This window comes from Balearica regulorum, chromosome 2 (assembly GCF_011004875.1).
Source record: "Balearica regulorum gibbericeps isolate bBalReg1 chromosome 2, bBalReg1.pri, whole genome shotgun sequence".
NCBI classification, from domain to species: domain Eukaryota; kingdom Metazoa; phylum Chordata; class Aves; order Gruiformes; family Gruidae; genus Balearica; species Balearica regulorum.
Genome location: NC_046185.1, coordinates 14,369,104 through 14,395,252, shown reverse-complemented (window position 1 = coordinate 14,395,252; position 26,149 = coordinate 14,369,104). Strand labels below are relative to the sequence as shown.

Here is a 26,149-nt window from a genome sequence, read left to right as displayed (position 1 = left end):
TCATATTGGCCAGAGCCTGAAGGTCAACGCGCCCCTAATGGGCCCCTCCATTCCCCTGAAGGTGATTTTTAACTTCAGGAGACAAAACCAGCAAATGAGAACAAGGTAACTTTGAACAGAGAAAACACAGCTTGACAGGAACTTAATGCTTGCAAAAGCTGGGATTTTCTAAGATAGACAATCCCTTTCCTTTCAAACTTCTTACATGCAGCCAGTAAGCAGAAAAATGCAAACGAGCAAACAGACACAGTGCAAGGGCATAGCTCTTGCAAAACACTGTCTTTTTCGGTGCCCAACATGTCGCAGCGATGTGTAATCGTGGTAGATCAGCCCTGGGGATGTAAGAATCAATCCGTTTGTCCCATACAACTCAAGTGGGATTCTAGGGGTTGGAGGACCAGCTGGGTGTCCACAGCGGTGCTCAAGCCAGTGCGGTTCATGGGGGAGATGCTCAGGGCTTTGCTATTCCTCAGCCTGCGTTTGCCTTACTCTTTGTTTCAGCTGAGTTTGCCCCAAAGCTTTGCCTTGATAGCAGCCTGGATAACCATTCCACAGCACCTCCAAATGCCCAGGAAAAGCTCCACACCTTCCCCAGCTGACGTGCTGGTCTGCTTTCTCCCACCCTGCATCCCACAGCCAGGCAAGCACAGGCGCTTCCCTTTCCCACCCCGCCACTGCTGAAACCCTACTTGTGCCAGCAGAAGGAGGCAGAAACACATCGGGGCAGAAGGAGACCAGTTTTTTCGATGCTTAAGTGCTTAAAATAATTGGGAAGGGCACCCTCCGCTCCTCACTGACAGCAGGGCTGGATATGGGTTCAGTAGAGGTCTCTACTTCCTTATGCAAAATGTGTTTTATTAAGGAGAGGCTCATGTCGCATTTAAATCACATTTGAAAACCAAAGAGCATCACTGTCTCCAATTCTTTCACTGTTTTTCTTGCAATATTTACTGTCAAAGGCTGAGAGAAAAAAGGAGGCCTTTCACCTGCTTCTGAAGGAAGGGGATCAAAGCCTTCCTTCACATCATACTTGTATCATCTTTCCTGCGTTTTTTTCCAGCTGAACTTGACTGCAAATATGTTCAAACATGGGCTTTCAAACTCATGAAGCCCCAAAAGGTGAGCTGAGCCGGCACGTGGGTGAGGGCAGGTGAACCCTTTTGGATAGATCCAACTGCAGCTGCCAAGGCAAAAGACGGAGTGACCCAACATCTTGAAAATTTAGTAAGATCTAGGAAGAAAATCCCTCATCTACCAAAATCTAGAAAGTTCCTTGCCCAGCAAAATCCAGCCCAGCCCAGGCAAGCAGCAGTTCAGGTTTGGGTTATGTAGAAGAAAGAGTTAAGCATCCATGCCGCGGCAGCCGTGCCGTGCAAAGCGGCTGGTGCTCAGGACCACAGCGGGACGTGCTCCCACAGCCACCACGTTGGAGGAACTGAGAGAAACAGCTCCCACACCCCGGGGAAGCAGCGAACCGCCCCCCGTTTCCTTTCGGCATCCTCTCCTCCTTCCAAGCTACAGCCCATCATTTCCCCTCTCAAACCCTGCCCCAGGTTTGTCGGTGGGACATCTGCAGAGGGCCCTCTCGCAGCAGAGCCACAGGCCACCACGTGGATCCCGCCTGTGTCCGTGTTCCCCCCTGCCCGCACAGGCACAGCTGCCAGAGCACGAGTCACATCTCCGGGCTCACAATTCCTCCTGATGCAGGAAGGGAGAAGTTAAATAAAACTCCACGGCGCAATGACATTAAAAAGGCACTTTCTTGTCATTCCTGGGGTGCATAGGAACAGCGATAGCAATATGCTGTATTTTATGGAAAAAGTTAAGTTTGTTTTTAGGACATTCAGATCAAAACTGAGGCAGAGGGAGAGTGGGCAGGATGTGATTACCTCTGCTGGGATCTGGCCAGAACTAACGTAGCCCTTGTGGGAAGGGACATGCAGGGCCCCAGTTTACACTTCAGCTCAACTTCTGCAAGAATTATTTAATACCTGAAGGTTACTGCTGGCACAATGGTGCTCACTCACTATTTAACTGTGCTCCAGAATTATCTGATAGAGGGGTTTCCTTCACTACAACAACCAAACTGTACTGTAGAAATACAGACTTTCCAGCTCAGGTCATTCATGCATTTACCATCATATTTCTACATTTTTTTCATGATTTATTTACACTTATTCTTCTTTCCAATCCCCTTGCACTGAGCACTTCTGCCTAAAGTCTATCATTTGCTCGGCTGTCATTGGCATGCGAAGAAATAGCATGCGTGTTACGGATAAAGACTGGCAAAGCCTTGAAAACAGCATGGTGAATGAAATGGCTGTTTTCAGCCTGAGTTTTCCTTAACATATCCACTTACTGAAGGCACCAAAAGCAAGAAGAGAATGATGTTATATATAAAAGCGTCCTGTGGAGGAACCTCGCTGAAGCTGGGAGAGGAAATTACTCTTCATGCTATTTCAGGTTTACGTCTTTCCTAAGAACAGGCTAATCGTTATCCCAGATAATGAAGACTGTTAATGTAATTAAACGCTCTGTTGTGGTGTTTTACAAAGCAAACAAATAAGTTCCGGAATTAATAAGCTGCAAGGTTAAGTGACACAGGGCAAAAGCAGCGCTCTTCATTTGGATGTAAAAGTGCTCCACTGCAAGTAATTAGCTGGGATTTAAATTTCTAATTTAGGACACACAGAAGATTTTCTGATTTGAGGTATGTGCAATCTCCAAAAGGTCAGATCAATTTTAAGATTATGACCAGCTATATATTATCAATATGATAAATCAGGCCCTTCTCTAACCACTCAAAACAGGAGGCCAGGACCAAATTGCCTTGATCTTCTTCCTGGGCATTATAGACAGGTAGTGTTTCCCAACGTGCCTAGGTAATTAGTAAAGGACACAGAGACTGAAAAAAAAAGAACAAAAAAACCACCCTGTAGAGACTAGAAATTGCAAAGGAGACCACACGACAAGAATGTAATTTCCTTGCAAAGAAATCAGGCATTTGAGTAATAGTTTTCTTAGCAAACGCCCATGTTTCTAGAAGGTTCTTCATCTGGTTAAACCATACGCGGATTTGCACTGGGGGTTAAGACACAGCACAACCCAAAATCTGCTGCAGTTTCAGCCTAAACACACGCAGGTACTTTCCAGGGCCAGAACACAGACCTGGGGATTTCTACAACCCAAATTTTATTCCTGAACGTGCCGCTGGTTCAGTCTGTGCAGCCTGACGAGGCAGCTAGCCCAGAGCAAGAGTTACACGGGGCAGCCCTGTTTGCCAGCCCCTGCCCCTCTGCCACAGGCTCTCACTGCTTCTCTGGCACCGGGATTTGCATTTGTCATAAAATCTGCACAAAACTAATGCTACCCCACGGCAAGTAATGAGTTTTCTACCAGTGTACCTATCTGATCTGGCTCAGGGTCAGATGAGCACTGCCACCACCGCGACGGAAGAGCTGGGGGAGCTGAGGGGGATGGTGGCAGCCCCAGCCACGGCCACGGCCATGCCAGGGTTTTGAAAAAGCTGCCTAGCATTTGCTGTGCTTTGCGGGAAGGTGGTTAAAATCACAATGTTAAACAAAAGTAAAATGTTTTAACTATGTGATGGGCTGGTGGTTTTCTTGTGCAAAGACATTTTAAGCTCACTTTTACAATTTGGAAATTATAAAAAATTTTAAGACTGAAGCTTCTCTCCCGTTCTTTGAAAACTCATTTATCTGTGATGAGAATAACGATGTAGCTCTGTTACTGTCTACTTGTTTTGCTAACCAGTGAACATACTTCCAAAGGAAATGGTAAAACAGAAACATTTTCATTTCATACTGGGGAAAAAAAAACCTCAAATACACTCTCATGTCATTTGCCTAAATCTTGTTTGGACAGCTTGCAGGGCTCACAATCTTGCTGTTATCACTCCCTCCTCTGAATTAGAGCGAGAGCAGGAAGATAAATATAATACTGCAATACACGGTGCGATACCGAAGAAGATCACTCTGCTGTGACATGCCTCGCGCTTCAGCTCTAACACAATGATACGGTTATCTAAGGTTTGAGGAGACTGAACAGCCCGTAATATATTAACACACTTTTCATTTTGGAGATAGTGTCAGGAGCTGAAAAACAACTCCAATTCACCGTGCTGCTTCAGTTATTTCCCCTCCAATATGGGGCGTTTTCTCCGCTCTGATCCCCACACCAGATTTGTGGAGCAGCGACTTGCCCTGCGCAGGCAGAGCAGCGTGAGCAGGAACCAAGCGCTGGGGTTAAGATCTAACGAGAAAAGCCCAGAAAGGCACTTTTTCTGCACCTTCAAATATTAACATTATAAAAGACAACTTGCAACAACTCCTATTTTTAAGTTTCTCAAAGGAGCTTTGAGATCATTTCGAGAAGCCCACTGCCTGTAAGACATTTGACATCCAGAAAGGAGAACAGTCTCCGTCTACAGAAGCACTTTTTCTTTCTTCCAAGCCTACATCGAAAGTATGACTGGCACAGCGAGCACAGGGAGAGACGCAGAGCTCGGGGTTTCATTTAGGTTGTTGTTTTTAACTGACAGAGCTACAAGGCTGGTGCCTGGCTACAGCCTCAGCTTCCCCTGAACCCAGTCATGCTTTTGCTTGCGTGGCCGACTGCTGAATTGGCAAAAGCTACCTTTGCAAAACCACTTTTGCCAGAACACCTTCTTGTGTTTGCACTAGAGGCAAAAATGTAGATAAAGCTTTTGCCAATGATATCTTGGTCTATTGGAACGGATGTTATGAAGTGATTATGAAGTTGACGGTTGGACTTGATGATCTTAGAGGTCTTTTCCAACCTTAATGATTCTATGATTCTATGATAAAATAAACTACCATTTCTTCAGTGTTTTAGCTCTCCAGTGCAAGAGCCAAATTTGTTCCTCACAAAGGAACTCAACGGTGGGTGGATAAGCGGGAGGAAGAAAGCAGCAATGCCTGTTTCAGTTCCTCTTTAAGGAGGAACAATAAAAAACTGAGGAAAAAGAGAGGTGGAAAAGACATTCCTACAAGGATTGAAAAGATTCCTGGAAAGAAGAGGGGCAATTAACACATACATGGAAAAGTTCCTCAGTTAGGATGACATTACTAACTTCTTTTTTTGTCTTTGGTCACTAAAACTATCTTTACAGGAAGCTTTAAAAATAGGAAAGATCTGGAAAGATTAAAACCCACATGTAGCTGTTCCCTCCTGCTTACCACGCTCATTAATCCCACAGGTCTTGCTGAAGTGAAAAGACAAATACAAGAAAGAAAAGGTGATGGAGAGCACACGCACGTACTTGACATTTCTCTTAGTTACGGAAAAGTTGTAGGACGCTGGTGACTAATAAAACTCCCTAATCCTTGGCCAGCTTCAGAAACCCTTGCCATAAGGCCAAGGTCAGGACAAGGTTAGTGCCTTAATAAAAGAGGGAATATGGCATCTCTAATGATTGCTTCTGGCTGTTTTTCTCCTTACCTATAATAATGCCACAGTGATTGTTTGCTTTCTTAAAGTGATGCAGAGCAAACTTCCTTAAAGTGATGCAGAGCTCTTTGCTTTGCCTGCTGACGGACCCTCACAGCCCACCCTGGGGCACAGCCAGGGACCTGATGGTGGACCTGCCAGATGGATGATTCATGCTGAAGACCACAAATCTAGGGCTGTCTTCACAGGGTAGTTCAGTGAAAGTGGAAGAATCCTGTTAGTGTGCAATTGCATAGTACCTTAGATAACCTACTATTTATTTTAATGTTACCCACCTGAGGGAGGCTCCGCTAATGAATCTATTTTTGTAGTACCATAAAGGTTGAAGTTTAGAGCTAAGTTTAGAGCAGAGACATATAAAAAATGTCAAACCAGGAAATAGCTTAATGAAAGCAGAGAGTAATCACAGCAAATTACAGTGAAATTTCTATGGGATTACATTTTGCATTTCCCAAACAAGGAGAGGAATTCATCTCACTTAGTGTTGTTCCCTTTTGCTGAGAATTCACTGTAAGGATATGCTATGTAAGTAACATAATGCAATCCCGTTAAAGCTGTCTTAAAAGTTACAGTCTAAGATGCTTTTCAAAATAGAGTTCAGATTTCTTCCTGTTGCAGTCCATGGAAAAATAGCAAAATATACCACAAAATATCACAGAGAAAAAAAAATAATGTTGATGTTAGGAGGAATATAAGGCACGTGTTTTATTTTGTGGCTACTAATAATGAGGTCCCTTTCTAAACTCCAACGTTTAGAAACCAACCAGCAGTGGATGTGGTAGGGCAGTTCACCCCAGGAGAAGAAAGCTGGTATTCCCAGTGTGCTTCCAAAAATCACTACAGAATTTAATCTCCACACAGGCAAACACAGGTTTTGTACAAGGAGCATCTAGGAAATCCCCCGTGGTCAGCACGTCTCCTGGCTGCCTTGAACACCTCCTCTGAAACACTGTATATTCAGTTTGCATATACATGTACAGTATGTATACCTTCCTCTCCCACGCTTCAGGTTATCTTTCTTTCACCCAGGCTTTACAGCCCACAGTCCAGTTAGTTACAAAATAAAAGTGATTTCACATCACTTTTTACCATATGTAGTGATTTTCTCTACTTTTCAACTGATCTCCAACATGAGAAGCTGGGAACTTTTGACCTCACTCCGTTACTATTGCACAGCTCTGGAGGGTTAGTTTAGTGAAAAAAATATGTTGACTTTTGGGTAACAATGTCACTGCAAATGTCTCAAGGCTAATTCTTGATGACAGCCACTGTAAATACACTGCAACGTGCACAGAGCCGCAGCCTGGCCCTATTAAAGGCAACCCAAGTTTCACCACTAAGTTCAGCAGGACCTTGAACCGGTCCATAATGAGTAACATGAAATAAGATCTCAGTCCATAAGGCAAAAAAAAAAAAAAAGAGGAGAAAGGAGCTTGTGAACGGGTTTTTGTTTATTACATGTAAGGAGAAGAATTTCATAAACCAGAAGCATGCCATGTGTCCACTTAAAATGACCTGTGAATGTTTTACATATACGGTCTATATGATCTGGTACAGAGCAGTTACCCTTTCAGAGGAGAGTATTTTGTAACAGCAAAAGCCTCTATATTCAGCTTTTCGTAAGTTTACAGAAGTGGATACAAGAGGGAAAACAAGATTACAGACCCCATGGCAGTACAGTTTAATACTGTTAAAATTTACTTACCAGTTCTTTGGTGTTTTAACCCCAAATTATTCCCCCAAATTTTTACATTTTCTACAGTACTAAGCCACAGAGTTGTGTTGTCCTCCCCACTGCAAGCTTGGAGGGAGGGACAGGAAAACACACAAATCTGCCTCAAAGGTTTTTTACAATCTTCGCTTTGCTTCAGGTGGTGTGGACAGACCCAGAAATATGGCACCTGCGCCTATGGCTCCCATATTTTCATCTACAAAAGCTAAAAAGCTAAAATGTACAGTATTTTTTTTTAGGGCAATCGCAGTCAGATTTCCACACTTGTGCTGGATGGATAGGTTGAAAGGGCAGTGTGTACACAGTGGCCCTTTTTCCATGCACCGCAGCTGGAGAGGCAGAGACGCTCTGAACAGCTGCCCAGGCAATAGCTGGATGGAAGGTATTTGCAGGCACAATCCTAATGCTGTTACTGTAGCAAATCCTCATTTATCAGTTGGTACAGTGCCTGAAACAAATTCTGAGACTACTGATTTAAAAACAGATCATGTCATACTGATACCATCCCTGTATACTCATGGGTTGGCTTTCCACAGGTCAAAAGATCCCAAACTACTTTCAAACTGAACACCAGCTTTCCCCTGTGGCATAAAATATTTTGAGACTCAAACTGTGCAAGACATGGGATTGAGTTGCAATTGCAAGCCTGGCCTTCTACAAAGATCAGCTCAAACACAGGGTTACAATGAAAGAACAAGCTCCAAGCTCCCTGGCGCAGCGGGGACACCACCTCGTGCTCCAGACCATGCCCAACTCCTGAGGCCAGGCACAGCGGAGGGGTGGGCCACGGACCAAGTAACCGGTTACTTCCTAGGCTGGGAGAAGGAAGGTGACATCTCATACAGGTGAACAGGAGACGTAACAGCAGGGGAGCTCGAGGCTGGTGTCAGTTTTTGTGACTCATGTCCCATGCCTGAACTTGACAGATCAGGAGACTTTTCATCTCCCAGGAAAGTCTTTGCTAATTGGCATACAGAAGCAAAGACTCGAGGGACCTTCTAGTTTTTTGGGGTTTTTTTTAAAAGCAAAAAAAATAGGCACGTTAAGAAAAGAAAGATCTTCATGGAAAGCTAAATGAAAACCCAGAACCTCATTTAGCCTCTCCACTTCCAGACAAGGCTGAATTCAGGAACAAAGAGCAAGTGAGAAAGAGAGAGCTTAGAAATGAGAATAAGAATGTTTTCATTACCTTTTCTGCAAGCCAGCCTAGATGCCTAATCTCTCGACTTCCAGCAATCCCTGTTTTACCCAGCTGGTCTCTGACCTCTGCAATCACCCTGGGGATGAGCTCATTGACACTGGAGTGGATGGCATTGAACCAGGCCTGGGCTGTAGCCGAATCCTTACTCCTGAGCACCACGGTGTGCTTGGCATCAGGTGAATGGACTTCAATAAGTCTAGAAAAATGGGGGGGGAAAAACATTATGTTCACTCAGATACTGTTAGGCTGCTAAATTTATTACCTCACTTAGTGTTACCAATTAGTTAAAAAGAAGGGTACTAATACCAAGACCTAACACTAAAAACTTACCTTTAAAACACCTGAATAGAGTAGGATCATCTTAACCAAAGCCAGGTCTGTACTGGCATTACAGGAAAACCCCTGAGAAGGGGATTTGCCAATGCTGATGCAACCCCACACTTAGCACGTCAACAGGAGTTTCAAACAGAAAGGCAAGAGGAGCATTCACCCACGAACATCCCCAACAGGACAACTACCCAGAACTGCCCGGGAGATGACTGCGGAGAAGCCAGGGATAAGCTGCTGCCTTCTTTAGCTGGATATCACAGCACGCCCAGAGTTTCTCAATGTGCTTATTTCACACGGACAGAGCTAAATGAAAACCACCCTCATCCCAAATGGAGGAGTTTTCTTAGGATTGTGCTGTGGTTTCAGTGACACCACTAAGCATAATCAGAAGCCCACCGCAACTGGCCTTCTCCAGGAGTTACCGGTGTCCTCAGTGCTCCATTTAGATCCTGCTGACAGCGGCAGCATAGCCGTGTCATTGCTACTAGCAGGCATATTTTACAGGTTTTTTTCCCCCAAAACACGCTTACTAGACCATCCTGTGGGCTTCCCCACCACCACTGTTGTTGAAACGCACAGGTGAACACAGTTTCCAGGAAAATGAATCCTGTCCATCGTGGTTAAGGGACCTGTGCCAACACCTTTGGTAACAACAACGACAAAAATGCTTGGAGAGGCAGCTGCAGCTATTTCAGCTCTGTTCTCAGTGAAGTTATTAGTTATTAGAGGGGCTTTGTGTGCTCTTTATAGCCTTGTGGGCCACTTTTACTTGAACATTTGTTAAATAACCCACTACGTAATAGTCTGGTTTATCCTTATGTAGTGATTATAAAACCAAGCCCTGGTCATTGCCTGTCACTCAACTCTGTATCACATTTGTGTTTTTTCATTATACACATACAGTTACTGTCCCTGAACATTACCCACACAAATTTGACCTGAGATCTGAGCCTAAGCACGTACTTCTGTCCTGCATATTGCTGCCCTATCTCTGGGGCACACAACGACTCCTTTCTGTAGAAGAAAAGTAATTAGTTCAGTGGAATTTATCCAGGTTGAGGTACAAGACAGTATTGTAATGCAAATATTTGTTATGCAATTACAAAATCCTGCAGTTTGGAGCTTAACTAACAATTAAGAGGTTTTAATTAATTGGTTAAACCAGATCAGAATCCAGAACAGAGGGTGATTTGATCTGTGCAGCTCTCTGGGGCTGAGAGAGCGAGAACCGCTGGTCTCATGTTTGTCCATTTTGAGAAGGGGAGGTCTCCATGTAGACACCGCTCTAAAGATAGAAAAGGTCATGATTTTCCAAACTCAGCAGCTGGACTGTTCAGCGTCCTAAATCACTGTTTGGATAGCTTAAAAAGTGGGTTGATTTTTCAGAAAGCGCTGAGCCAACAAAATAACGCATGTTTCCTCGGTAAAGCTGCTGGAGCTCAGTACTGGCTGAAAATAAAGGTTCTTATTTAGCCGCTCCAGGATGCACCAAGGATTCAATCTCAGCTATCGAAAGGAAAATTCCTTGTCAGATGATGCAGGTCTGGTGAATAAGAAAACTATGTTTGTAGATAGGCACATTCCTAATCACACTGATTTTTTCTGAACTGTCAGAAAAAGTTAGGATTTAGACATTTGTGTCTGATGATCATTATGATCACACCCTGGTCTGTCTTTCCATCAGAAACACTGCTCTCCCACTGCTGTGTGAACCTCAGTTTCAACTTGTTTTTGTAGGCAGCTATCAATGGAAACAAACTATACAGGCTTGGATTTTCAAAGTACATTCTGTTATCAGTGAAATGTGGCTAATTACTTACAGAGCACTTTTTGGCAGGAGATCTCATAGCATTTTATGAATGAGGTCAATGACAGCATCCTTGTTTCACCACCCAAAAACTGGAAAGGTGCATAGCCCAGATGAGGCAGGGAACAAGCCAGGAGCAGCACTCAATATTTTCTGTACTCTAACTCCCATTTTTATACCTTTTTTAAAGAGAAAACAAATATTTGGACAGCACAGCAGTATTGTGCTGGTTTTGAAAAATGTTAATGCACCATATGGGTTGTGTGAAACACTGCTCTTTACAAAGCCTGTGGTTTCTGTAAGGGAACTCCCACCACCAAAGTGACTGTGTATCATGTGGTAAACAAAGCACTGAACGAGGACTATAAAGACACAGAAGAACGTGCTGCTTTTTCAACTGCAAAGGAACAGCAGCAAACTTGTGTCATTTCTTTTTAAGTTAGAGTTGTAGCAGGCTTTGGTTTAAACGTAAATTATCTAGAACTGAAAGAGTTTCCCAATGGCAACTCTTTTCCCTCCAAATTAGAATATACTTAAATTCTTACTTAAAGCAAGTGGGTTAACATACAAACAGGTATTTTGCTACTTGGGCCTTCATCAAAGTGTATTTCTCTTGACAGTGACTATTTGAGTATTTCTACAAGAGTTTTGACTCCTAAAACAATGAACATTTAGTTACCTCTTAACAATTCTGTTTAAGGGGTTCTAAACTATGTATATTCTAATACATATATATTCTACTGCGATATTAATATATATATTCTAGTATACATATGGAAACACACATACTGAGCCCTGCTTGCAAAAATACTCTTAAAATATCATGCCTCAGTGACTTCTAATGAGGCTATTTTGGGGGCTGCTTGTCAGTCATCAAAGTTTGACGGTGATGCACTAACGACTGCAGAAAGTCTACCTCGTTCCCTGAGCTGAGTGACGGGAAGATTGGACAATACTGCTACACTTCTCAAAAGTGAGTTCAAAATGGGAATAAATGCTGCACTGACAGCCCTGAAACTGAATCCTTTTATCCACCGCGCTGGCCCAGCCCAAGGAATACATCTGCAAGCGTCGTTCCTGTGCCAGCTGCTAGGTAAGGTACCTTTTTTATTCATATTATAAGGACAAAAGTCTACATCTTTAGCTGCCTGAACTCTGCTACTGGCTATCATCTGCTGTAAGATCTGGGCACTAAACTGTCTTTAAGAAGCCAGGCTTACAGATTTCTGCTGAAGATCCAGGACTTCCATCTCTGCAGTCAATCGGGATTGAGATACTAACAGAAACTTACAGTCTTCACGGAAAACCCATGGGTTCCGACCGCAATCAGATGTGGAAAGTGCTGCATCCCTATAAACTCTTCCCTTTTCTGCCTTTCCGGCTACGCTGCTTTGATTCACCAGTCCATTTGGATGATGCTTTTTGTGTAACAGCTGACTGGTGGCACTTCCATATTTTTTGAAAAGCAAAAAAATACCAGTGACCTTAGTAAACTCCAACACTAAAGCACTTAAATGTTTCCAGCAGTTCAGCCATTGTAGCTTTGATTTGTTCCTTGGTTAAACTGACCACCGCTTTACTGACTTCTGTTTATCTGCAGTTCAGTGATAAAGTTCCCTTAATTCCCCACTGAATTGAAATATTTAGGGCAATGCCACAGCTGTGTTTATTCTCACACTCCACCACAGTTATGTAAATACTGCATATGGAGCTGTTTCTGATAAAGCCCATACCAACCCAAAGGAATTATATGTTAGCTCTAGATGGCTGCCAAGATGCACGGCATCTCTCCAGCTTGGCAATGCATATGAATGATATCACATTTTCTCAGAGATCATTTGGCAAACCTTATAATAAAAGACTAATTTTCTCTCTCCTTCTCAAAGAATCCCACTGAGCCGAGGAGTATTTCCAGCATCACCTTCTCCACCCACAGAACACGGGGGTGACACAAGACCTGGAGCCTCCAAATGCCGTAACCTTGCACGTAAGAGGCCCAAGCTCCCTCCCTCGCTGCATCATCCAGAGCTTTTACTTTACAGGGGATCAGAAGAAGGTGAAAGCAAATGTTTGATAGACCATACTCATTCCACATTTGATAAGGCCTCTTTCTGTAGGGGTGTTCATTTTCTAAGAAATATCTTTTATCAAACCTCTTGAAAGCACTTCTCCCACCAGCACTGGCTCAGGCCCAGATCAGGCACTGATTTACACTTGGTGCCTTTTCGCGGGTCAGATTATGTATTCGGTGACTGATTAAAGTGTGGAGTAAATCCCTTGAAGTTAATGATAAGCTGGAGCCAGAGTTATTTGAGTCCATCATGCTACTTTGATTTTGCACCGGCATAGCCAGGAACAAAACGCTCTGCCACTGACTCCGCAAACTTAAAAGAGGGCGAGGGTGAAACTTCTCACTCCATCTCTTCCATCATTGTCTGCACATCAAACTGGTAATTTTGTTGATTCCTGAGTGTACAAATATGGGAGGCTTTACAGCATAAGGGGGGATTTAGAGGAACACAATCAGAGATGATATTTAAATAGTTTTAAGTTTTGTCATAAAATTTAAATAAAAAAAAATTCTGTTAAGGTTCTTTTTCAATTCCACATACAGTATCAGGAGATGAACCAGGAATAAAATACATTAAAATTAAGCAATGGAAACTTTGGGTCTAGTCTGCAAGGAAAATATTCTATAGAGACACCATTAGGCTTGCAACAAATTCCCCAGCATACACTGAAGAAGCATCTTCATTTGATGCACCTAAATGGAGGAGAAAGCAATTTTACCAAGCGAGCGCTATTTGGTAATCAAGTGGAATTTTTCTGTGTGAAAGTCTCTCGGTCCCCTCGCCATCACAAGGGTACCTGCTGTATTAACAGTTACTTGCTGACTTTCAACTTACAGTGGTAAAAATGATGTAGTTACTAGTTTCTTGGGAACTGGACTAGACCCATGCCCAAACAGAGGGTGTATATATCACTAATGAGCTGTCACAGTTGATTTCATTTCTATTTGCCGCCAGCTGGGCTTTAATAAAAGGGGTATCAGCGGAGTTGTGCTGCATGCAAGTAAGAAAAGGATTTGGTTCTGCAACGGACTTGCTCACACCGCTCTGTGCTGATGCTTGAGCGATCAGCAGAGCACATCACATGCTGCCTTCTCTACCCAGAACAACTACAAAAGTCATTTAATAGTTTTTAAATGTCTGTGGATGCTAAGGGGCTGAACTCTTTCCCCACATTGCCCAAAAGACCTTTTATGTTTTTCCTTCTTGATTTTTTTCTTTCATATTCTGGTTGTAATAGTGCTGAATATTGGCAATGCAGGAATACACAGTCCAGCCTCCTTCATAGTGCATTCAGCACCAAACAATGGCAAAAGTGCTGTTTCAAGAAGCAGTGGGATCAGTTACTTGGGGTGGGGGGGAAATTATTTCACAGGCATGGTAGGAATTTGATTTAACCTTTAAAAGATGCTGCCTGAAACTTTAAGACCAGAAGATTTTGTGATTGGTGTGGTCAATACATTGACCACAGCTCCCTGAAGCAACTCTTTCACAGCAACAAGAAAAGTGTATTAATGCTAGGGGAAAACAATTGTTTCAGCCACAAAACTTGCACCTCTAGCAAAGCCACAGCCAACCTCAAAGCACCTTCTGTAGCAAAGCAAACCTTCTGCAGCTGGAGCTGCGTTCAGGCCAAGGAAAGAGCAGTGGACTGTAGCTGGTAACAGTGGTAAATGACCCCTTCAGATTGAGATGAGGGTGGAGAGTCTCATGCTGCTGCATAAATAAGAGATCATGGGCTTGGAGAAGAATTAGATGTCTTCCTAGAAAGACCACTGCTGTTCCTGTTGCTGGTGGGCAGTGCTGTAGTAGGACCCAGGGAAAAGAAGGGGACATGATCCATGAGCACGGATGAAAACTAATAGGGAATGGGACAAATGAGCAGGTCTGCTGATAGATCAGCTCTGTCTTGCTGATGAATTGTCACGGGAGAGAGTCTCACTGAAGAGGCAGACAGCAGGTCCACCTCATCTAGCAGGATGTGTCTCAATGTCTCATTATTTTATACACCTACTTTTTGGCTTCCATGATCAAGAAATCCCAGGGATCACTGATTAGTTGCCAAGTGAAGCAAAACAGAAGCCAGACTGTCAACAACCATGACAACAAACCCACAAATTCCCTCTGGATCAATTATTGGCCTCTGGGCACTGGGGAGAGGGCACCACCGGGGAGCCAGCCTCCCGGAGATACTGACGGCCTCTTCGGGGACAGTGGGTATTGGTCACCTCCTGGCACTTTCACTACTGGCAGTAAACTCATCTTCCCATTGAATAGACCTGGAGATCGATGGAAAAGCTCTATGTAAGTGATGAGAAGAAATACCAACTTCAGCGTAACTCTCCCTGAGTTTCTCTCTCCTTTCCCTGCAGGAAAACAGGAATTTCCATCAGCAGAAATGCATGTGAAAGCTGGAAGTGACAACAGGGTATTAAAATAGCAATATCTGTGCATACAACTTGAGCACTAAAGCCTAGCCTCAACACCCACCAGCACTGAGCTGGGGCACCTACACTGGCAGCCCATCACCCGAGGCTCCCGCTGTGGCTGTAATTCGCAATTTGCTGCGACACGAGTGACTACAGAAGGTGCAGGAGAGAGCAGCTTCGAATACACCAGCTGAAAATCCTGCTCGTTGATTAACAGCAGGTCAGGCCAGATCAGAGCTGTAAGACTGAAATCCAATTTGCGGACCCGCTGATAAGCGAGGGAAAGCCCAGCACGGAGCCCAGCACAACAACCAGGCAGGAAAAGGAGTCTTGAGGTTGTCACTGACTCCACGCCATAACACAAAGACTGCGGGGACGAGCAGCATGGCAGGAAACTGAAACCCTTGCATATCAACTTTCTTTGTTTGGCAGATCTCAGGGGTGTTAAAATTGCTCTCCAACATTATTCAGCAGCAGCTTAGATGTCAGCAGTTACATACCTTTACATACAGACATACATAATACATGATTAACTGTTTGCCCTCCTCTGTCCTGCCCTGCGGCACTCACACTGTTCTTCCTTTCCCTTTAATCTGAAACACATTTCTTGGAGCATTTCTCTTTCTCCATCTCTTCAGTCTTTTGATTTTTATCTTTTTTGCAAAAATGCTCACTGAGTAAAGTCTGCTGCGGTTTTCACTGTCTTGGTTCATCACTTGATGTTGTTGGTTGGCTTCTTTCTCCATTACATTTTCTTAATTTGTTCTCCTCCCTTCTCTCCATGCATTTCTCAAGGCAGTTTCTTCTTTTCCAGTTCCTTTGCTCTTATTTCTATTCCTCAGCTCAATCCCCTACAGCTAAAGCTGGCTGGAAAAATCAAAACTCTTTGACTTTTTCAAAACTCCCCTAATTGAAGCAGTGGCTGACAAAACCCCCAAATACAACACAAAAACCCACCAGCATATCTTCTTTTTTTCCATTAACTCAATATTTAAATATTTTCACAGAAAAGAAACACTTTGGTTAAAAGTTTGTTCATCAAAAATCCAGCTGAAAGCATTCTGCCAGCCTCTGTCACTGCCACCTCCACACCACACACATCCTTCCTCGCCACCCACTCACCGTGACACATTTCATCACATCAGGTCAGATTCGGTCCTGTTCACACACAGACACACACGCATACACAAAAATTGATTTACACTCACATACCTGCATGCACAGACACTTTTTTTGAGTAACGCGCACAGGAGCTTTGCCCATTCCTATTTGATTTGTGCTGGAGATGGGAGGGACACCCAGAGCTGATCTGTCCAGCCCGGAAGGACAGGGAGGGGAGAAAGCCCCATGTCACTATGTCAGGGGAAAAGCTGTGACTTGTTTTTCAAGAAAATGAGACATGACTCATCCCAGATTCACCAGGACCTGCACAGATTAAAGGTCAGTCACAACATGCCATAACTATACAGTTCTATATTAGTATCTCAAACACCCCGCAGGAAAACTCAGGGGTTTCCACTGTGTCCCGAAATCCTGGCACATTCCCCCAGCAATTCACTTCTCAAACTGTTGCCCAGAGACTACAGCAGGTCCTCAGGACATTAGAAAGCTATTTTAATGTGATTTAACAGGACAAAAATTAAACCTGAAGTGAATAAATGTAAATAAGCATCCAAAGTTCAACCTAGTTTGTTATGTTTGTGTAAGTGAATTCCCTTGAGGTTGCTCAGCAGAAAATGGTCGTTGGGTTGTTTGGTGGGGCTTTTTTTTCTTCCAAAAAGCTTAGCTGGACTCAAAAGAGCCCAAAATGCTCCTCTCTACAGAAGTGACAGTCCTACAGAGGTGTCTGATGTCAGTGGTCTTCCAAGAAGGCTGAGAAGAAACTGAGACTAAGACATAAGCTCATACAACCCAGAGCAAAACCGATGACCTGGTGGGGAGTTTCACAAATGATGGAAAATAATTATTCCTAATAATAACAAAAAAAAAAAATAAAAGATTCACCCTTTCTGCCTAAAGACTTCAGAGCTCCAGCTCCTACAGATTTGGAAAACTGCCTCTTATCAAGACAGATGACTGCAGCTTCCAAAATGCACCAGCAATTGCAGAGCTGCCCAAAGAACAGATGATGTGGATGACAGAGGGCTGTTAGACAGCTCAGCCTGAACCAATTATTAATTCTAGCAGTTAATGATTTGCCCCAAAATTCTGTTATAAGAGAAGAAATGCAATCTTATGGGTTTCTCATCTGACAACCCTAGCCTTGAATGCATTGACCCTGGCTACCAAGAGGGTCCCACAGCCATGCAACTCTCAGAGAGGACACGTTAATGTATCAAGGAGGAGGAGGAGGCGGAGGTGGCCTTCCCATCGCCCAGTCATTCATCCATCCCACCACTCCACCCATCTCCCTCACACTCCAACTTCTTCCCTCTCCTACCCTCAGGCTATTGAAGGAGATGCTGCAAATGTCTTTTCAGCTAAATCACCTAACTTCTCTCAGCTTGAAAAGACAGAACAGTAGAAAAATCTCAAGTATCACCTACTTGTTCATCCCTTCCAGTAAAGAGCAGATTTTGGGGGCAGATTAGCAGTTACAGTACTATAAACAAGCAAGTACACAACAAGAAATATCCAACTTTACACAAAAGGAGGATTTGGATCCATAACAGTAAAATAGTTGGGAGCTAAGGTTAAAAACCCACGTTCACCTCGATCTTAAATTCATGACCCTTTGTGGGCAAAGATGTAAAGGGCTTCACAGTGGTAGATCATCCTTCTACATCAGACCGTGCACAACGCAATAGCATAGCACAACAGGGTGGTTTAAGGATGAGGGCAGAGTCAACCAGAGTTTCACCCTGATTATTGTAATTTTTGTTCTTTTCTGGATTTGAATTGCATCCTTTCAAGTTGCTTTACTTTAATGTTGGATTGTTGATTTCTTCCCTAGTTTAACAGTAATCTAAACAGATAATAAACACAGCCCACCAGGAAAAAAGAAACCAGTAACAAAAATTCTTGATATAAATCAGGACTTTGACTCTAGCAGGCTCAATGACTTCTTCAAAGGACTTATTGATATTCAAATAGTAAAACATGTCTGTACCAATAATGATAATTAAGTGCTATATGCCTTTCATCCAAGGATCTCAAGCTGTAGCTCACAACAACACTGCGAATTAAGTACAGTCTCTCCATTTCACAGAGATTTTTGTCTACAGCCAGAGAGCAGCTCAATAACAGCACAAGGAGCAAGGCACAAATTCCCTGGGGAGGTGTGGAGGCGGATTTTTTTATACTGGTAACGCACCCATTATAGTACCTTTACCTTTGCTCTATCCCCCATGCATACATAAGTCCTTTCTCTTTCTCTTGCCCACCTACAACACATGGTAACAGAAAAAAGACCCAAGCTTCCTAAACCAGAGGCCAGTCCTGCTAAACCTGTACTGTCAATTAGGAAGGGAAGATTTCCACCTCCCCAGGAAGCCCCACAGAACGGCTGGTGTCCACCCAGGGCTGACACAGCTCCAGCATGCTGCAGCAGTGCCAGCACGGCGATGGAAACGGTCCGTCCTTAGTCCTGGATCGGGGGTTCAGCCTTTGCCCAACACCTCACTCCATTCTTGCTTTTACCAGTAGCCAGTGTCCTTGGCTGAGCCCACTGTTATCAAACTACTTCTTCAGAGGCAAAACCCACAATAAATGGGACCTATGCTCTACAAGAGCAGCCATTCTTGGTACCATAGTCACTGTCCACGGCAGTGCCCTGCCCTCTGTTAGCCTCACACCAGGTACATGACTCGGGGGATCCGCTCCCTCGTCAGTGGGGAAAAAACCCAGGCTGCAAAGCTGCACACCTAAGCCACGCTGCTTGTCGGGGAGTATCCAGCCTTTGCTTTGTATACCAGTGGCTGCTCATGCCTGGCAACATCAAAGTACGGTCCTGTTTACCAAGCAGGAAACAGGCTGGGTGGAGGCATGAGCCAGCCCACGCTTTCATCAACAAGATGTCCAGACTCTTCTCCGCTGCCTGATACTTAACTCCCCACCCCCTCAGTCACTCTTAAATCGTACCAGCATGAGCTTGAAGAGGTGCAGGAGCTAAATGTCTGTCTTTCTTTCCTTCATAGAATAGAATAGAATAGAATAGAATAGAATAGAATAGAATAGAATAGGACTATTTCAGCTGGAAAGGACGTACAATGATCATCTACTCCAACTGCCTGACCAGAAGTTAAAGCATGTTGTTAAGGACATTGTCCAAATGCCTCTTAAACACTGACAGGCTTGGGGCATCGACCACCTCTCAAGGAAGCCTGTTCCAGTGTTTGACCACCCTCTCAGTAAAGAAATGCTTCCTCATGGCCAGTCTGAACATGTCAAGTGTTTTAGTCCTTTTAAAGAAAAATAGTTGTTCTTTGGATCAGCAGTGAAACTGGGAGTGCTGGCAGGTCCCAAACTGCACGCGGTTGCGTTTCACAGAGTTTTACTGAAAAGGCAGGGAGTTTCTACTAGTACCGACATCACCTATATAAATAATCAATCAGCCTCACAGCTGAAAATGCCTCAGGAAAACATTCAGAAAGTCAATTTTTGGACAGTGCTGTCCTGTACTAGTGTCACAGATCCCTGACTTCTACGTAAAGATGTTTGTCTTTTTATTTCATCTTCATGCCTTTCTGTTAACTTCTTAGGTTTGTTATCTGCATTCATGGCTCAAGTTTTTTGGCACAAGGACTAGTTTTTACTATGTCATATTAAATCTGGTTGAAACTCAATTTTTATTTTAAAGAAGTTTCAACTTTTGTTTCCATGCTTTATTGTCACAAAAGTAAATACATCCAAATTCAGCAGAATTTGTTTTATATTTAAGATTTTGAAATGTAATTTCAGAATCACACAGGGATATTTCATGCTTACATAAATTACATGCTTATACACCAATTACAATTCAAAATGTTAAATCTCACTGACCCTGTAACTGTGCATTACTGGCATGTTCTTAAATAATGTAAGAATTTTTTTGAAAAAATGAATATGTGCAAAAGGAACCAGTTTGGGGAGTAAGAGCTTTGCAATAAATCTTGTAAATACTTCTTCCAGTGAATCAGTACTTCCCAATGCAAATTAAAAAAAAAAAAAAATCAAAGTAATGAAGCTGCTTAAGTCCATAGCTGCCTTTGGAGTAAACAGGTCTCAGTCTGTCCTGCACCTCTCTCTTGTCCCGGGAAGCTCAGGTAATTCCCAGATGCAGCTCAGTGCGCACAGATGCAGCTCAGTGCGCAGAGCCCAGAATGAACGGATACCAGCCAGTTCCTCTGCCAACTTTAAAACGCACCTGCTTAATTTTACCTTCTGATCATAATTCTCAGTCCAACCCTGAAATGAACAGATAAGGAAAGTTCCTGATCTGTTTCTCCGTGTGTCCTCAGTGTGAATTCTACAAACTGTACCCGTACTTGCTGCGGTGCTGCCACTGCGTGCAGCTGGCAGCTGGCACCACGCTGCTGGGAATCTGTCTTGGCTCATTCTTCCTGGCTTCAAAACCAAAGCAAACTTTTCCCATCAGAAGGCCGAATCCTGCCAATGAGTAACTCGATCCTTAAGATCCTTAAGACTGGATCTCTGCTGAAGTTCCCTGTAAGGATCACACTGCTCAGGACTCCTGCCACTGGAAAAATGTGATCTGTGCGCACCAAGTGCTGGCAGGATCAGGCCCACACCTCCTGGGTTTGGCTGAATGAAGTGCAAGCAGGATTTTAGGGTGATTTCAAAAGCAGATGAGAAAACCTTATGCCTCATTCCTCCAGGGAATGTCATGTCTCCTGTGCTGTGTACAGAAGTACCTTTGTATTATGTCCCAAGACTTTAAAAGCACCCGCAGAACAAATTGCACCTCAGAGAGCTATTTCCTTTATTTCCTTTTCTTTTTTTTCCCTCCTATTCCTTAATATCATCACCAGAAATTGATGAAAAGCTTTTTGTAATGCAGTAAGATTTACTGCTTAGTGGTATCACCAGCTTTGGCCATTCCCACACATCTCTTCATTGGGAGGGGATGCTCCTCTGTGAGTGCTTACATTAACCTTTACTGCTGCCACCAAGAAGGACACTTATCAGTGAAAACACAGGCAAACAACAGATTTCAGTAGTAATTATTTTCACCTAGTTTCTTCAAGCCTAAAGTAGAACCATGGCCCCTGTGTCTAGAGGAGAATGACATAAATGCCACTAAGATGCTCGGCATCTTTTCTCCTGTTGCCATGTTGGCACTATTAAAAAAAAATTCCTAAACATTGTTTGGCATTGGTTTGTATTAAAGATCTTCTTGGTATCTTACAGCTTTTTTAACCAGGTAACGGAGATGACAATTCCCTACCTCCTTCAGAGTGAACCCACAGGCAAGTTAGGTGAAGGAGACATCTGAGAACTGCTGGCTCTGAAAGCACCAAACTTCACTCCTGCTCTGAAATGACAGGCTCACCAAACCGTCTGAGAGTAGACACAGATTTAGGAATCTCTTAACTAGGTCCAGCCTTCAAGGAGAATCAGAAATCCTATGCAGGGCTAACAGCTTCAGTGGGAAAACCATATGTGTATCTTCCTCCATGCCCATTAAACCCACATTTCACTCCAGCTTTCTAAGAACTGGAGATGATTCAGTGCCAACAAGCAGGAATTTCCTCTGGGGTCCTTTAACGTAGGTATCTTCTCATGCTGAACATCAAACCAGTTCAACCTGGTCCCACAAGCCTGCTGTGACATGATCTCCAGCCTGCACTGGAGAAACATCTGCACTGGAAAACTCATGCCTTCTACGTCCATGCTTGGTCTCAGACGAAAATTAGCTCAGCTATGGTCCAAAGGAGCCCTTTTATGGCCAGCATGTGCTTTGGCAGCCTGCCAGCACGGCTCTTCGGAGGCCATCCAGCAAAGTGACACCATCAGTTATAAGATCTATATGTGTCAGGTCACTGGGTTATGAAACAGAAGTGTCATAAGCATGTAAGGACATGGTTTGGGCTCTGCTGTGAACAAAGATCAAATTATTTTTGTGGAATCAGATGACTATCTTGGGATATCTTCCAGTGGGAAAGGGTGGCTGCATTGTAATAGCATTTCTACTGGGAAATATCAGTTCCAGTATTTAGAATTGTTAAAAGCCCCTGAAACAGGTAAAGATGCGAGTCGATGGGATGCTACTGTTACACTGCAGCTAGCACGATGGTGAGGTACTGTGTGCTTGGATGGAAAAATCCAGCTTAGACTGTACAGTGCATTGTGTTGGACTACAGTAAAAAATCAGAAGTCACTGTTTCCACAGGAAATGACAGCAACACAAAATGAAAACTATGATAATAAGCAATATCACTCTCCCACGCGTTACTTCCTAGTAACACCTAAGAACACACACACTTGTAGCACACATCGAAAAACTCAGCTCCATTGCAGAGTATCACGAACAATGAGTGTGTGTCCCTCTGAATCAGTCCTCCTGGCTTTCAGACAAAACTGAGGACCAGGAGAGTGACAGAAGCCGAGAACTACAATATGGTCAAAAAAGAAAAAAAAAAAAAAAGGAAAAAATGGTGAAAGAACAAAACCAACATGTGTAAAGCATTGTTACATTGTGCTGATTCAAACAATGCAACCTGCATGGGTATTTTTAAAATACACTCCATGGCAGAGACAACAACAAACTCTCAGGCTAGTGATACAGCTGTCAAACCTCAGCATCTTAAACTACACAGATATATATGAAAAAAAGTGGCCAATATCAATAACCATTTTGATTTAAACTTGCGAAAGTCTGCTAGGGTAATTGCTGTTTCACAATTGCACTTCTGTAGTGGTCAGCTATCACTGACCGTGGTGGTAACTGCTTGGCGAGATGAAGAGCAGAAGCAAAGTAAAGCAATACTAAACTATAAAGTTCGGGGGGGGGGGGGGGGGGAAGGTTAAAAGAAGGCCAGACAAATATAAAAAAGAAAGAAGGAAAATTACACAGATACTTTTAAAGTTTCTGAATTACAGTGCAAGAGATTACAGGGGAACTCATCCTCCCTAAAGCCCCTTCTGCTCTCCCCTCTTCTCCTTATCCTTCTCTGCAAATGAAAGTGTAACTTTTATTTATGCCTATATGTAAGTGCTAAGAATCAAAGGCATTACACGCAGCTTCTGGGCAAGCCAGCACACTGCAGGAAAACAAAAAGGCCATTATTTGGATGGAAGAATCAGTCTGTATTACTGACTTGACTGGTCCCCTTTTTTATTAGCAGCTGTTAGAGCAGGGATCAGAGAATGTGCTGGTGTGGTGCAGCTGTTCCACATATGTTATAAATAAGGGCTGGTAAAAGCTCATCCTATTTTTAACGTTAGGGGAAAAAACCCAAGTAGTCACAGAAATTCCCCATTAATGCCTTGTAAGTGGAACTTTTCTCCTATTCTTGACTTTAATGTCCAGAGCTGCATGGACAAAACAGGCCATTCTTAAAATAATATTCATTAAAAAAAGAAAAGAAAACGCAATTTAGTGGAATTAGATTAAGTCAGCCCGGAAGATGTAACCAATTAGTGTGTACAGTGTCTTTTCCTTCAAAAGCAGACATTTAATCAGGATGAAAAAAACCTCCTGTGATTCCATTTCTAATAAAAATGTGGGATTACAGCACTGAAGAGTTTCTCTCGCACAACCTAAAGCTGAACTCAGCACCACGCGGCTTGGACGCCACCACCCGCCCTTCCCAAACTGGTCCTCACTTGCCCCTCGCTGGGTTGCTGTGTGTGGCCAGAGCCCATCACCAGCTCCTGCTCACCAACTCCAATGCTGAAAAGATCAACGACGATTCAAGGCCAAGGCAAAATCCCAGCCCCACGCAAAGCCCCCGCTCACCTGTTTTCGGGGTCTGACACCGTCATGTTGCGCGTCACGTAGCACATCTTGAGCGGTATTGTCTTCTTGTCTCTGTGGATGGAGAGCGAAAGCTGCGACAGGGGGTCAGCAGAGGCGCAACCCAAGCGGGGAGATTCGGGGGGAGGTGTCTCCCACCCAATTTCTGAAACAGGAGAGCCTTTCTTCACATAGGGCGTAGCTTCTCTCATGTATTTCACTATGAAAAAGAGAAAAAAAAAAAGGGAAAGCAATAAATAAATGGATATTCAGCAGTTGCATCCCATGGGAGTTCTTTGAACTAGCACCGACCCTCAGCGCTGTTTATTACTTCTTCTTGTCCAGCACCACGGCATTGGAAGCTGTGCAAATACAGATGGACATCCGACTGCAGCCCACGTCAGTACAGCGCAATGAGTAAAAGGGGGGAAAAGAACAGAATAGGTGAAATAAGAACACAGAGCTAATGTAAGGCCAGGAGAGCAATCCCACCTCTACTCGACAGGCTGTAAGTCCTGATGCAGCAATTCCTATGTACAGAAGCCGTGGGCTGGCTGAGGTATAGGGAAGTTTTTAAGACAGACATTCAGCCAAGTGACAGTGAATCTATTATTCCCCTATCTAAAATGTTGCAGTGATACTCCCAATGCTGCAAACTCCCATCTCGCTTCTGGTTCATGCTTGTCAAGCATCCCGCCACTGATCTCAACAGCTGTTTCTGCTTGCTGGGAAGCAGTTTTAGCTGATCTACTTGTACATATATATATGGAGTAAACAAAAACCAATTCACCTCTTAGCCTTCTCTTGGGGAAATAAAATTGAGTTCAAGCTTTTCGTGAGAGTGGAGGTGTCAGATTAGATCTCTTCTCAGCCTCTTCCAATGCTTTTTTGCAGTATGGATAGAAAAAGTGAATGTAGGATTCCCAAATGATCTTAATGTATGCAAAAATCAATACCTATATTACACTCATACTTCATATTCCCCTCTTTATGCAGGCAAATGCTGCAACATTTTCCCTGGTTTTGAATTCTTTTGGCAGTTCAAGATGACTTTTGCTTTTCATGTGCTCGGCAAATCTGCCAGCCACGGTCTCCTGCTCCTTCACAAACCTGATGGAGCTCAGCCAAGAAAAGACCTCACATTTAAGCACCCTGGTTAAACGTATATATCCAATGCACACAGCTGTGGCTGCCTAACTGGCTATCACCACTTGATTGTACCCATGACTCAAAGAGTGACGAGATGAACCGAAAGGGCAGGAGCACCGTGAACTTATTTGGGGAAGTTATTAAAATGTTATGAGAGATGATTTCAAGGAAACGGTGCAGATAATCATGTCAGCTCGGCTGAAGAGGCTGGGAATGATTGAATAACAAAAAGATGGGTAAATTACAAAAGGGCATTGTGGTGAAGGAGGTTAAATTAGGGAAAGCAGACTGAAGTTTTTAAGTTCAACGTGAAAGCAAGGGAAGTATTCAGACGAGTGGAGAACAACAACAGTGTTTCTGTCAAAGCTGCAGATAAGGTGGATAATTTCAGCAGCATTATTTTCAAGGCACTTCATAACAGCTTTACCAAGAGAGATACCTGTGCAGAGCTACAGTCCAGGCTCTGTGAGCATCTATTGCCGTCTTTCCTCTAAAACACCTTAGTGCACATATTGCCATTGCTTTCTCTCCTTTTTAAAAATCTATTAACCTCAATATTAAGGACTTCTGTGTTGAGGTATTTTACAGAATATTCCTCTGTGAGAAGGGTCATTTGTGATTTATCAGAAATGCTGTCCTACTCAACACTGCTGACTTGATTTCTTTGCCTCATATATTTCTTTGCCTCATATTCTGACTAATTTTTGAAATTCATTTCTTCCCTGCTCAGGGAAGGGCTGCACGAGATTCTACCAGGCTTACAGAAACTGTTTAAGGAAAAGGGTGTTGAGACTGATTTTTTTTATTTGTTTGTAGACATCTGGTTGGAGTTCATTATCTAAAAACCTGTGTCATTTAACTCTCAAAACCAGTGCCCATCCTCGGGCACTCCTTCAAATACCTGACTTTTCAAAGGTGATGACAATGAGCAGTTTTAGCCAGTGCCATACAGACATTGGTTTTAGCAGTCAGCATCTCAGTTTGGATGTACTCATGGCCTTTGGGAAACAGAGGCTAAACACATGTTTTAGATGTGGTAAATCTAT

General features: G+C 43.4%; 1 protein-coding gene across 2 annotated transcripts in view; it reads right to left on the bottom strand.

Moving 5' to 3' along the window:
* The window catches only part of SNTB1 (syntrophin beta 1), a 122,577-nt gene that overhangs the window by 34,005 nt on the left and 62,423 nt on the right, over positions 1-26,149 (bottom strand). For both annotated transcript variants that reach the window (XM_075743413.1, XM_075743412.1), the window contains exons 2-3: positions 23,958-24,174; positions 8,412-8,619 (exon numbers count right to left, since the gene is read on the bottom strand). In XM_075743413.1, the coding sequence (XP_075599528.1) occupies positions 8,412-8,619; positions 23,958-24,174 (425 nt within the window). The remainder of the gene's footprint in view (positions 1-8,411; positions 8,620-23,957; positions 24,175-26,149) is intronic.